The sequence below is a fragment of the Pinus tabuliformis genome, chromosome 4_2 (genome assembly GCF_031772625.1).
Source record: "Pinus tabuliformis cultivar Carrire ecotype Pingquan chromosome 4_2, CPIR1, whole genome shotgun sequence".
NCBI lineage: Eukaryota > Viridiplantae > Streptophyta > Pinopsida > Pinales > Pinaceae > Pinus > Pinus tabuliformis.
In genome coordinates this window covers 1,086,158,590-1,086,171,871 of record NC_142304.1, presented here as the reverse complement: position 1 = coordinate 1,086,171,871, position 13,282 = coordinate 1,086,158,590, and the positions used below count along the sequence as shown (strand labels likewise).

The 13,282-nt window shown below is 40.0% G+C and overlaps 1 protein-coding gene across 1 annotated transcript; it reads left to right on the top strand.

The window, feature by feature from the left end:
* Positions 1 to 9,859: 9,859 nt before the first annotated feature.
* Positions 9,860 to 10,513, top strand: LOC149173413 (uncharacterized). Its single transcript, XM_089426691.1, has one exon. It carries the CDS (start codon positions 9,860 to 9,862, stop codon positions 10,511 to 10,513), a length of 654 nt encoding a protein of 217 aa, XP_089282817.1.
* The last annotated feature ends 2,769 nt before the right edge of the window (positions 10,514 to 13,282 follow it).

The following is a 13,282-nucleotide window of genomic DNA, read 5'->3' as shown; positions in this document are numbered from 1 at the left end:
ACCATGAAAGGCATGGGTGAGAGGATGGAAGCCAAAAGAAAAAATGTCCAAGGAGATATACCCTATTACTAACAAAAAATCCAAGAGATGAGTGAACACTAAATGGACCTACATCTGGATGAAAACAAACATAATGTATTGCATACAATCTAACTAACATTAGATGAAATAACTTAAAAATTACTCTATTAGACAATGATGATGTAGACTTGGTGCAGAGCCTCGTATCCTTCCGCTAGATCATGTGCCCAACCTGCTTACAGAGACTAAGGATGTAAGCATGATAAAGGAATGGACCCACATCCACAACAGGGTAAGCGTCGAGCATTGCATCCAATCCAATCAGCACAAGAGAAAATAAATTAGAAGTTACCTTGAAGGATGATGATATTGTATACATATTACAAGTCTTCACACCAATCCCTTGGACTGTGTGTGTAATCTGCATATGGATACAAAGGATGCAAAAAATGATAGAGGAGAAGTGTGGGGAAGGGTGGTGGGAGGGGTATAATTAAATTAAAGAGAATATCACATGTCCAAACATTCGACTGCATCACCACCTATTTTCCCACAAGGCGTTCAATTATCCATGGTTAGGGATTGGGAGCAAGGGAACCCTAACCAATGATTAACATGGTTTTAACTTGTTGGTTAATGGCTTGATTAGCCAAAGTGTTTACCCTTTTATTGTTTTGGTGAAGCACGTGATTTTTTTTTTTATCTCTTGAATGTGAATTAAGGCCATACAAATCCTTTTGAATATGGATTTCAATCGATCATTAGCTAATAGAGAATGGAGGTTGACATTTCCAATTATTAAGGAAGAGTCACCAATCATTATGAGTTGTCTAATATTTAGTGAAATTACTTGCTTTATTCCTTTATATACCATGTCGAACCCCACTTGATTATTTGAGGCTTTAAACATGCTCCGTAAGTAGATTAGTTATTTTAGTCCTTCCTGGAGAAGAATCACACCCCCTGGCACCTGCCATCACTTAAGACCACAACTATTTTTTTTGTTCCTTGGAAAAGAACCTTAATTTTGCATTAGCAAAATGAACAATTACATTTTGCAGATGCATATTGTGTATGTGTTCCTTGCCCGATGGGGCTAATCAGCTAAGAAAATAGAAATTTATGCTTTGAAACATAGCATCATATACTTATATGTAAACATCATAAACTCCCCTTTTGAGGGGCCAATACATCACACAAGTTTCCAATCTTTTCCAAAATTTTCATTTCATATGCTGTATCTGCAAAAAATATGCAGTTGTAGTGGTGGTTATGACTAAAATGTTGCAAGGCCTAGTAAGACATAATTAATCATTTGTGAGGAGAGTGTGAGAGTCACCATTAATAAAATACATGTGGTAAAATTTAAAATGTTCACCTTCACGATCTTCCTAGATCAACCACCACCCATAAACTTGTCGAACACCCTCCTTAGGCGAGGCATCCATAGCCCTATTCTTCTCCCTATATATGTGATGTATAGCAAAAAGGTCAAATGATTTTTTTATTCTGAAAACCTCTTCCAACAAAGGCAACAAAATTTGATGGTGGCATCTCTCGACTCCTTTTACCCAATTGATGACCAAAAGGGAATCACCAAGTATTTGTATGCTGCAACATCTTTTTTCAATTGAAGATAATAGTAGTAGTTCCAGAGACATAATCTTGGCTTAGTTATTAGAGCCCTCCCCTAGGCCCATTTGTAACGAAAATATTTGAGAATTAGTGAGGTGTAGAACAACACCCCCACTACATTCTCTACCCTTGGATGCCCTGTCAAAGAAATCCCATGGCCTTGAGCAATCAATTTCTTCAACATTAATGATCCTGGGAGTGAGGATCCTTCCTTTTTGTAGCAAGAGATGGAAAATGGCTAAAGATTGTGTGATTTTCCCATATGGGGAAGAAAGCACTTCTTGGAAAATTGTCTTGTTCCTCACTAGCCACACATCCCTGCAAAAGAGCAATGGAAGTGGCTTGAACTGGTGAACCTCATTGTTATTCCACCAAACATGCCATGCTTCCAAATTGTTCCACCTCTCCATTCACCTAGGAAATTCAGTTGGGTCACACAAATAACTCAGACAAACTACATGAACGAGTATTGAATGAAAAGATGATTGGCAATCTCTTCCTCAAATTTGCATAAGTTGCACCATCGTGGACCTTCAATTTGGCACTTTTGTGTTATGTCCTAGGTTGGAGTTTTGTTATCTATTATGTATCACATAAATAACCGAGCCTTTGCAGGACATTTATCTTCCACACAGACTTTCACTGCTTGGCCAGAATGGAATTTAGTTAATCAACAATAGTGTTTATATTCTAGCTTTGGGTTGTAGTCAACAAAAGGGGAAAATGCCCACTATTGTTAATCTTCCTTTGATGTCAACCTGGTATGATAATTTTGAAGAGCCATCGTATATCTTTCACATTAGCTAAAAAAAAAAATTGCATGTTCAATTGCCTAGCAAATAACCAACCATGGGCCCAAATGATTGTTTGTGTATATTATGCTACTAGGAGAACCAAAAGTAGCCATTGTAGTTTAATATGACCACCAAATTTTGTGTGAGCTGAAATTCCACACTGCACCTGAACCATGGTTCAACTCTAGTTCGCATCCTCTAACCATCTCCAACTCTCCAAAAGAACCCATCATCGATAAGCTAAAAAGATGTTGTAACTTCCTTCCAGATGACCGAGACATTTGTCCTTGGCCTTGTTGGAAGCATAACCCATTCTTCTATGGATAAATGATTAATATACTTCTGATGGACCATCGATGTCCAAAGGATTTGGGTATGTAAGAGCCTCCAACCCACCTTGTCGCAAGAGATTTACCAAAAAGGAGCATGTTTTTTAGCCCACAACCACCCAAGCTTTCAGAATTGCAATCCTTTCCCATTTTAGCTATGGCATGACAAATTGATCCCTGGAACCTACCAAGAAAAATCCAAGACATAACTTCCTAAGCTTCTCTAGCATACCCTTGCAGATCCAGGAAAGGGACATCTAGTAAACTGGAATTGCTTCAAGAACATATTTGAGTAGCACTAGCCTCCCTACTCTAAATAGACATCTAAAACTCCATTAACAACCAAGACCAATCAACTTTCCTGTAATTATTTAGCTTCAAATGGAATCCCAAATATTTTAAGCTCTCATCCAACATAATAGGAGTGTAACGGAGTAGAATATGCAAATGAAATAATTCGTCGTCATCAAGATAGTTTGTGGAAAGAGTATTTTTGGTAGCATTAATTTCATATATGTTACTCTCCCATACAGACTTAAAGAGTTTTGAAGAAAGGCTACATCCTGCCCTGAACCGTATCCAAAAATTATAATGTCATATACAAATAATAGGTGTGTGATGGAAATATTCTCGGCTACCGCTAAACCCCTAAATTTACCCCTACGCTTTTCCTCCCCAAACTTCTTGCTTAAGCAATATACTACTAGGAGGAAGAATACATGGAATATGGGGTAGCCCTGCCTCAGACCCTTTTGCGCTCGAAAGAAAGGAAACACTAAACCATTGATGAGCACAACAAAAGAGATTGTAGATAGACAACTCATTACCTAGGAGATGAAAGGAACTTCAAAACCCAAATCTATCGACAAAAGCTGAATGTATAACTAGTTTACTCTGTCATGGGTCATGGAGAGGTCGATATTTAGGACCACACCTTTCAAATTTTGAGTTTTGAGACTATGTAAACCTTCCTGTGCCACCCCTATAACTTCGTGGATCTGATGACCTTCCAAGAAACCAAACTGCTCCAGGGAGATTGCTCTCGAGAGGATGGGCTTGATTCTTATGGAAATTAGCTTCACAATTATTTTATATATGCAATTGCATAATGATATCAGTCTGAAGTCGTCAAAATTATAGGGATGATCCACTTGGGGATCAAGGCTATGAACATGGAGTTGAAAACATTGATGATGGATTCAACTTTGATTAAGTGTGAACCCATCAGTTACATATCGATCAAGTTTCCTTTTACATACAAATATAATTTTATGACTTATATATCCAAAATTAGGTTATAATCCCCCCAAGATTCAGATCAAAGCAACCATTATTCCTTTCATTATTGATTCCTCTACCACTCTAAGGAAGTCTTCTATAAAAACTTCAAACAATCCTAAAAATAATTCCATTGTCTAGCCATCGCCCCCAGGCTCTTATCCTTCTAGAAGCTATGTAGGACCGCTTGGATGTCTTCTTCAGAGATTTCCTCCATAAGTTGTTGGTTATGCTCCTAATTAACAAAACTTGGGAACAATTGTGCCAATTGTATAATATTTCATATCGAAATTCGCTCCTTTGTTTGGAAGATTGTTGAAATGCATTTTCCCCATGAGAGTCAAATCCTTAAAAGAGGAGGCTTTTTTCCTTTCTTGATCCTCCAACTTCCATATTATGTTGGGCATGTTTCTACCCTTGGCATAGTTTTAGAAAAACTCGGTGTTCTCATCCTCACACTCCAGCCAAACAACCCTATTATTTAGCCTGTTATTTTTCTTCCAAAAGTCTTATCCCAGTTGCTTCTAGTTGAACCAACTTGCCCTTCAATTCTTTAGTGGAAAATCGCCCTCCTCATCCGAGCACTTGTGACAACTAATTCATCTTCCACATTTCAAAGAGTTTGCTCATCCATCACTCTTTTTTGAGCTGCCAAATGGAGGGTGGCTTATTTGATTTTGGATAGGTTTGATGCAAACCAAGATTCCATTGAAGTTCCTAACTTATCATTGTAAGGAGTCCATGCAGTCCACACCATTTCATAGAAATCTTTGTAATTCAGCCAAGATGAGTTAAATTTGGAAGGACTTGTTGACTTTTTACTTACTCCTCTAAGTTTTAGGAAGATTTAGTGGTGATCAGATTCCCCCCACCTCATACATGTTAATGAACTAGCGGCAATACCTCCACCAAAATCTTCACTAGAAGAAAGCGATCCAGTCTCTTGGCCACTCTCGCCTCCCCAACCCGCTTATTTCTCCAAGTCAACACTGCCTTAACCAACTCCACGTCTACTAGGTGATGGTCCATCGAGGAGTGTGCAAAGAAATCAGTGAGTCCAGCCTAGCATTTGACCGCTACACTTCATCTGCACCCATAGAGAAATTTAGCCCCCCCAACCCCGCCCACCAAAAGATTAACACATATGAGCTTATAATTTCCTTCTAGGGTAGAGCTTCAAAAAATTGAAATCTTTCCACACAAGGCCCAAACACATTTACAATCAAAAGTTCCTTCCCAAATCTATCGAGAATAATTCCACTCCTAATGTTTATTGAAAGCCCTAAGAGTAGAGAGAGCCTATGTTTTGAGGGTTCCAACCTATTGCCAATTCCCTCAATCATCCCGAGCATTAGAGAAAAAAAAATCCAACAATGAAACAAGGCTTCTAATAAACTTGTTACTGCATCTCCATGACCAAGGATCTCCTGAAGGAGAACAATATCATAATTGATTGAGCTAACCAAATTGTGGAGGGATAATTTTTTTGAAGGGTTGGCCAAACCCTTGAAATTAAAGGATTGTATTATCATAAGGAACCCCCCCTCCCCAAGGCATTCACTTCTCTAAGTGCCCCATTAATGAATTGTTGTTTAGCCACTGCCACATCAGGGTGAGCTTTAACTTGGGCTTTGGCCATAAATATTTTCTCCCATGACCCTTTCCATCACACAAGCCTATTTGAACTTGTCACAAGCCCTTGAAACAAATCGAGGATACACCTAGGGAAAGCATAGGCCTCAAGTTATATTGGAAACCTAACTCAATAGAGTCTCCTGAGCACAACTCCTCTGTTGACATAATTGGGGGACAATGAGGACCAACGACAGGGAAAACACAAATCACAAAGGAAGGCTTGGGAATGGGAACGACAAGGTCAAAATGAGAGCTACCAACTGATCCACCAGAGCACCCCACCTTCAAATTGGAAAAGGAAATAACCATACTTGAAAGAGGGAGAGGAGGGGAGAATTTACCATGTGGAAGAACCTCTTGCTACACTAACGCCTTAAGAGTTGACTCCTGAAGTCCCTTCTCTATTACTGTGAATGTTTCCTTATCTATACCAACAAAATACTCCTATTGAGGCAACTTTGAGGCAGGGGGTCGCCCCTCTGGAGATGAGATTGTATGCATCTAAGTTACCTCTCACGAAAGTTTTTTAACCCCCAAATCATTAGCCTAGGATGACCCTCTTTTCCTTGTTTCTTCTGGAGGTTTATCTCCCTTATGCCCATGAAATGGGAGTGAACAATCTTTGAGGATGTGACCACACTGGTGACACCTCTTGCATTAAAAAGGTATTCCTTCATAATCCAAAATATGAGTAAAGGACCGAACCGAAGGCCCAATCTCTAATTCGGTTGCAAAGCCATCTCTAAGGTCGAGCCTTACCAAAATGTGTGCCACCATTAACCTTCTACTTTCTTTAAACTAGCCTAAATCCATCTTAACTTCGGATCTATCAAGCGCTGAGAGGGATCAAATCTCTGGAGGTGAAAACCTCTTTTTTTAGTGCAAAACTTGAGGAAAGGTTTGCATCTTGAGAGGTTTGATCCCTCTCGGCGCTTGACAGATATGGGGTTAAGATGGATCTAGGCTGGTTTTAGTCGTGTGCGGCTACACAAAATTTATTGAACATATAATTATTCTAATAATTTTAAATATGCTAAATATGTCTAAGATTGATATGGTCAATTTAATTTTAAATTTGCTTAGTTACCTCAGTTTGTTGAGATGAAAGAGATTGTTAGTAACTAGAATGATGAAAAATGATGAAATACAAATTTTGAATGCAAAGTGACAATGTAACAATGTTTAATGTTAGAAAATGTGAATTATAAGAATTACAAACAATCTTCATTGTGATCAATCTCAAACTATTTTCTTCTATTGTTCTTATTATCACACCTATTAGTTTTGTTATCTTTTAATATCGATCATATGAAAAGGGCAATCGAAATTATAGACAATTCAAATGTTTAACATGAACTACTATAGTAAACACCATACCTTGTCTCTCTTGCTCTCCAATATTAATAGTAGTTCTCCAAAGTTAATCATTGCGACTTATGGAGTGTTAAACCCCAAATAATTTTCAATGGTAGTTGTTTTCTATTAGCTCGTTTGAATGCAAAGTAATTAACAATGTGAGTGATGGAAAATGGGATTAATAAGAAAGAAGCCAATTACAAATAGTTTACAGGTTTAGGAAGCAAGCATTTGGGTAAGTGGACATTTTATTTAGGATGAAAATTCAAGTATTGTATTTATGGTTGAATTACCGTAACATAGAAGTTAATGCATGCCATCAATCATTTTTATGTTCTTACACTGAAAACAATGCACACTATTAATCTAATTACTTAGAAATTAACGTACATCATACATCTAGTTGCATCAAATTAGAAATCAACATCTACACTGAAATCAATGCATCTAGTGCAAACAGTCAAATAGGATTATAAATCAACATCTATATTGAAATCAATGCATCTAGTGCAAGTAATCAGATGGGATTATAAGTCAATATATACATTGAAACCAATGCATCTAGTGCAAGCAATCAAATAGGAGTAGAAATCAATGCATCGAGTTCAAACTATCAAATAGGATTAGAATTCGACATCTATATTGAAATCAATGCATCTAGTGCAAACAATCAAATAGGATTAGAAATCAACAACTACACTAATCAATACATCTATTTTAGTGAAAAAACAAAACATTCATGAATTTCTAGATCTAACTTCTATTTTTGTTTTTGTTTTTGTTTTTGTTTTTGTCTCTTTCTTCTTCCCTCTCTCTCCACCTTCCATCTTTGTGTCTATCTCCATCCCTCTCTCCTTCTCTCTCTCCCCCTCCCTCTCTCCCCCGTCTCTCTCTCCACCTCTCCCTCCCTCTCTCTATCTCTCTCTTATTCCCTCTCTCCCTTGTCATCTATATATATACCTCCCTCAATCTCTCCTTATTTATCTCTCTATCTCACCCCCCTAAACACATGTCATACTCTCTCTCTCTCTCTCTCTCTCTCTCTCCTTCCCTCTTTGCCTCGTCCATCTATATCTTTGTATCTCTATCTCACCCTGAAAAAATACTCTCTCTCTCTCCCATTCTTTCTTCCACTTATCTCTCCATATCTATCTCTCTTCCTCCTCGCCTCTCTTTTCTTCTGTCCCCCTCCATCTATATCTCTATCCCCCCTTGCCTCTCCTTCTCACCCCAAAAACATATGCTCTCTCTCTCTCTCCATATCTATCTATCTCTCTCCTCCTCCCTCTTCCTCTCCCTCTCTCTCTTCCCATTCTCTCCCACTCTCTCTCCTTTTCTGTCTCTCTTCCCCTCTCGCTCTCCTCTCTCCCTCATTGTTTCTCCATATCTCCCTTATCACTTCCTCTCCCCCTCCACCTTTCTCTTTCTATATCTTTCTTCGTCCCTCCCTCTCACCCCCTCCAACTCCATCTCTCTCTCTGAAGTCCTCTCTCACCCTTTCTCTCCCACCTCCCTTTGCCTTGCCCCCCATCACACTCTCTATCTCCACCCTCCAACTTTGTCACTATCTCCCTCCTCTCTCTCCCCCCTCCATATCTATGCCTCCCCCCCTCTCTCTCTTCCCCTTCTTTCCCTATCTCTATCCTCTCATTTTCTCTCTCTTCCCTCATCTCCTCTCTCCCTCACTCCCTCTTCATCTCTACCTTGTCACTCCCTCTCATTCTTAATGTCTTTGTTCTTCCCTCCCTCTCTCCCCCTCCAAATCCATCTCTCTCCCTCTCTCTCTCAAATCTGGCCCCATTGTACTGTATTTAAGAAAGTATCTAAAAAAAACAAAATTGGTTGTAAAATATTAAACCTATATTTTGGACCAATCACGTCAAAGAAAATACAATAATAAAATATTTAAAAGAATCTTTCAACTGTCATTGTTAGTAACTTTGCTTTCTCTCTTCACTTGGATCCTTGGTTAAGATATATATATATATATATATATATATATATATATATATATATATATAAGTATTCTAGTTTTAAATTTTATTAAAACCTCAATTTAATCTCTATGGAAATATTTTTTAGTATTAGCAAGGATGGAGGGATGGAGGGTTTAGATATATCTCAAGAGTAATTATAACCTTTTTATTTTTAGATTTAATTTAAAAATGTCAAAAATTAAATTAAATTAAAATATTTATTTTGATTGTGAAATAAGTTATGGTTTTTGGGCATGTGGTATTGATAAGCCATGGTATTGACCCATGGTATGTTATTGGTCCATGGTATTGTAACAGAATAATTAAAAGCTTAGATCCATAACATAACAATCAAAAGCATAGATGGGCCATGGTATTGACAAACCATGGTATTATGATTTTATTTTATCTAAAAAATTGTTCATAATTTTATTAATCAAAACAAAATTAAAATATAACAAATTAAATTTTATTATTTTGGTTACTTGGCTCAAATCGGTTTATTGCACTAAGAAGGGCTAAAGAGAACATGGAATATTGTGTTGCTTAAGTTATTATTATTATTATTAGTTATAATATAGTCAAAACAATAAATTGAATTCAGGGACATTGATATTGTGGCAAAAGCAAGGAGGAGAGCGCGACCAGGTCTCTGCTACGAGCCTCGGCTCCCCTCGATCTGCCCCCCGCGGGCTCTTAAACCTGCGTTCCTCCTCGATTTGCTGATCCTGCAATCTGCGATTTCAGATCTGATCGGATCTAGACAGTTAGTCGCCCTTCTGGCTAGGGGGTGGCCTCTGCTGCGCTGCCCCTGTGGCGGCCGGCATCAAGCCTGATGGAGACTCAGGGCCAAGATCCACCCTCCGGTCCTGCCGCAGAGGCATTTAATCAGCTCCTGGCAGGCTTGCCTCCGAAAAAAAGAAATGATGCCTCTAAATTCGTCAAGAAATTAGATGAAATTCCAGAGATCTCTCTGCCTCCGGAGACTCCCATGCAAGTAGCTTTGTCACTGGCGGATCGGGGACTTATTGGCCAATTCACAGGACTTTGGCCCTCCCCGAAAACTACAGAGCAATGGGTTAACAGGAACTGGGCACCTCTAATCAGCCAAAGTGCTACCTCTTACTTTCTAGGGCGAGGGTTCTTTCTTTTCGAATTTACCTCCAGAGAAGACAAAGACTTGATCTTTAGAAATGGACCGTATTTCATGGGTCCTCAGGGTCTCTACCTGAATAAATGGACACCGGATTTCGACCCGGCGGTAGATGTTCCCAAGGCTGTTCCAGTATGGGTTCGTCTCCCAAATCTGTCGGTTCACTGTTGGAACTGGGACTCCTTGAAACACATCGGCAACTCCCTCGGGAAATTCATAGATCGGGCAAGCAACAAGGATCAGTACGATTGTGCCAGGATCTGCGTGGAGGTAGATCTAGAGGAGCGTTTACCAGAACCAATCAAAATCAAAGTCGACAACTGGTCCCATGTGTAGATCTTGGATTATGAACAACTACCTTTCAAATGCAGGAAATGCCACGTGTATGGGCACTTCGCTAGAAACTGCCCGACTAACCCAGAGCCAGAGAAAGGAAATGAAGAGGGCTGGAATCAAGTAAGAGGGGCTAGAGCCAACCACAAGGGGCAGAACCAGGGCGGACCATCCGGCAAAGGCAATCTTCAAGTTAATGCCTAGAGACCCCCTACAAGAAAGACGCAAAAAAACAAATTTTACCTTCTAAGCCAACCGATGGAAGACATTCCAGAGGTAGAGATCCAAAAGCCAGAATCCTCAAGGAAAAGCACACCTCCAGCTTCCCCCAAAGAAGCTGAGAACCCCAAAGACACGGTCCCAGAAGACGAAGAAGAAGAACAAGAAACTGAGGAGTCAGAAGAAGAAGGAGAAATAGGAGAGTCCCAAACCTCGGTAAGAAGATTTGCAAGAGGTCGCAAAACAAATAAATAGAAAAGAGAGCAGCAGACCTACAAAGATAAGCTACAGGGCAGCCAACCAACTCTGGAAAAACTCCTTGCCTCAAAGCCCAAAATGTTGAAAAACCAGCCCCAAGGCTCCAAGGGAGCCCAACAGAAGCATAAATAATGAAGGCCATCTCCTGGAACTGTAGAGGTATGGGGAGCAAAGTCAAGGAAGAAGCCATAAGAAATCTAATAAGAACAGAAGCCCCAGACATACTTCTCATCCAGGAGACCAAACTGGAAGACAAACTCTTCCTGCAAATAAGCAAAAATTTGTGGCCCAAAAGCGAAGCAAGAGCAATTTTAGCCAGGGGTGCCTCAGGAGGGATCGGTACTCTATGGAACTCCAACAAATATGCACTCACCTTTGAAGCAAGCAACACTCATTGGTTGATGCTAAAAATGCAGAACCTCGACACAAAGGAAATCATTACTCTCTTCAATGTATATTCTCCAGTCAATATAAGGGAGAAAAAGGATTGCTGGGATACTATAAAACGACAGGCAGATCTGATAAGTCTGGAAAATACAATCATTGCTGGAGATCTCAATCTCACTCTCCACTCATCTGAGAAGAGGGGAGGAAGCATAGTCTGAGATCCGGCAAGAGAATGGGCGGAGGATCTTCTGCAAGATTGGGACTTGCTAGACATCAAGCCCTCAACAGGTAAGTTCTCATGGTCTAACAAAAGAGTAGGACCTGGGCATATAGCTGCCAGGCTAGATAGATTTTTCATCCAAAGTTCTTTCCTGCTACTTGGTCTAGAACCTAGAATGCACATTCTCCCTTGCAGCATCTCGGATCATAAGCCGGTAATGCTAGAGCTACTTGCCCACCTAGATCTAGGCCCCATCCCCTTCCGATTCAGTCCCTTTGGGTAAAGGAGCCCATTTTCATGCAATCAATCAAAGACTGTTGGAGCCAGCCTGTTAAAGGCTCACCTTTCTTAATTTGGGAGGAAAAGCTCAGAAGGGTAAAAGGAGTCTTGAAACGCTGGGCAAAAACCCTTCCAAATCCTGCAACAGAAAGGAAAGTCATCAAATCCTCCCTTGCCTCTCACCAAACTTGCATGGAGAGCGCCATAATCACAGAGGAGATGATAGACCAAGAAACTCATCTACAGCAGAGCTATCATAAGGCCTGCTTGGCCGAAGAAGAATACTGGAGATTGAAATCACGAAATCTGTGGCTTAAAGCAGGGGATAGGAATACGGGCCTCTTTCATAAGCAAGCTCAGGCTAGGAAATGCTTTAACACTATTTCTGAGATCAAGGAAGATAATGATACACATAAGGAATTTGCATACATCAAGAAAGCAACCTTTTTACATTTCCAAAATATATACACTGATGATCAGGAGCCGCTCCAGCACCAAGAGCTGCTAGACATTATCCCTCAAGCAATCTCACCTCGTATGAATAGGATTCTAGAGGCCAAAATCACAAAAGAGGAAGTTAAAAAAAGCCCTCTTTGACATGGAGCCGGACAAGGCCCCGGGACTAGATGGCTTCTCTGCCAGATTTCTTCAAGTCTGTTGGCCGATTGTTGAAAAGGACCTTCTTAAAATGGTACAAAAGTCTCAAAATTCTCAGAAAATAGGAGGCATTACAAACTCTTCTTTCTTAGCTCTCATACCAAAGGAAAAAGGCGCCAACAATTTCAGCAGATTTCGCCCGATCTCGCTTTGCAACACTGGGTACAAATTAATTACCAAGGTCATTGCAAACAGGTTGAAGCCCATCCTGCCAAAAATAATTCCGGAAAATCAAGGAGGCTTTATACAGGGAAGGCAAATCGTGGACAACTACACTCTAGTTCAAGAGGCAGTACATTCAAGTCTTCTCCAAAAGGAACAAGGTATGGTGATCAAACTCGATTTAGCAAATGCTTTTGATCAAGTCAATCATAGATTCCTTTTAAAAGTTATGTGTAAATTTGGTTTTGGAGCAAATTTTATAAAGTGGGTTCGGGCTTGCATCTCAGAGCCTTGGATTGCCCCCCTTGTAAATGGAAGAGCCATTGAATTTTTCAAAGCCTCGAGAGGCCTCAGGCAGGGATGCCCACTGTCCCCCTACTCTTTGTCATTCAAGCCTCTGTCTTCAATTTTCTATTAGATAAAAAGATGCAAGACCAGGATATCAATGGTCTGTGTATAGCTAGAGGGGTTAAAAGCTTAAACCATGCCTTATTTGCGGACGATACCCTGCTGTTAGGCAGCGCCACCCTCTCCTCCGCCTCTAAGTTTAAAGCTGCCCTGGATGTCTCCATCAAGGCCTCTGGCAGTGC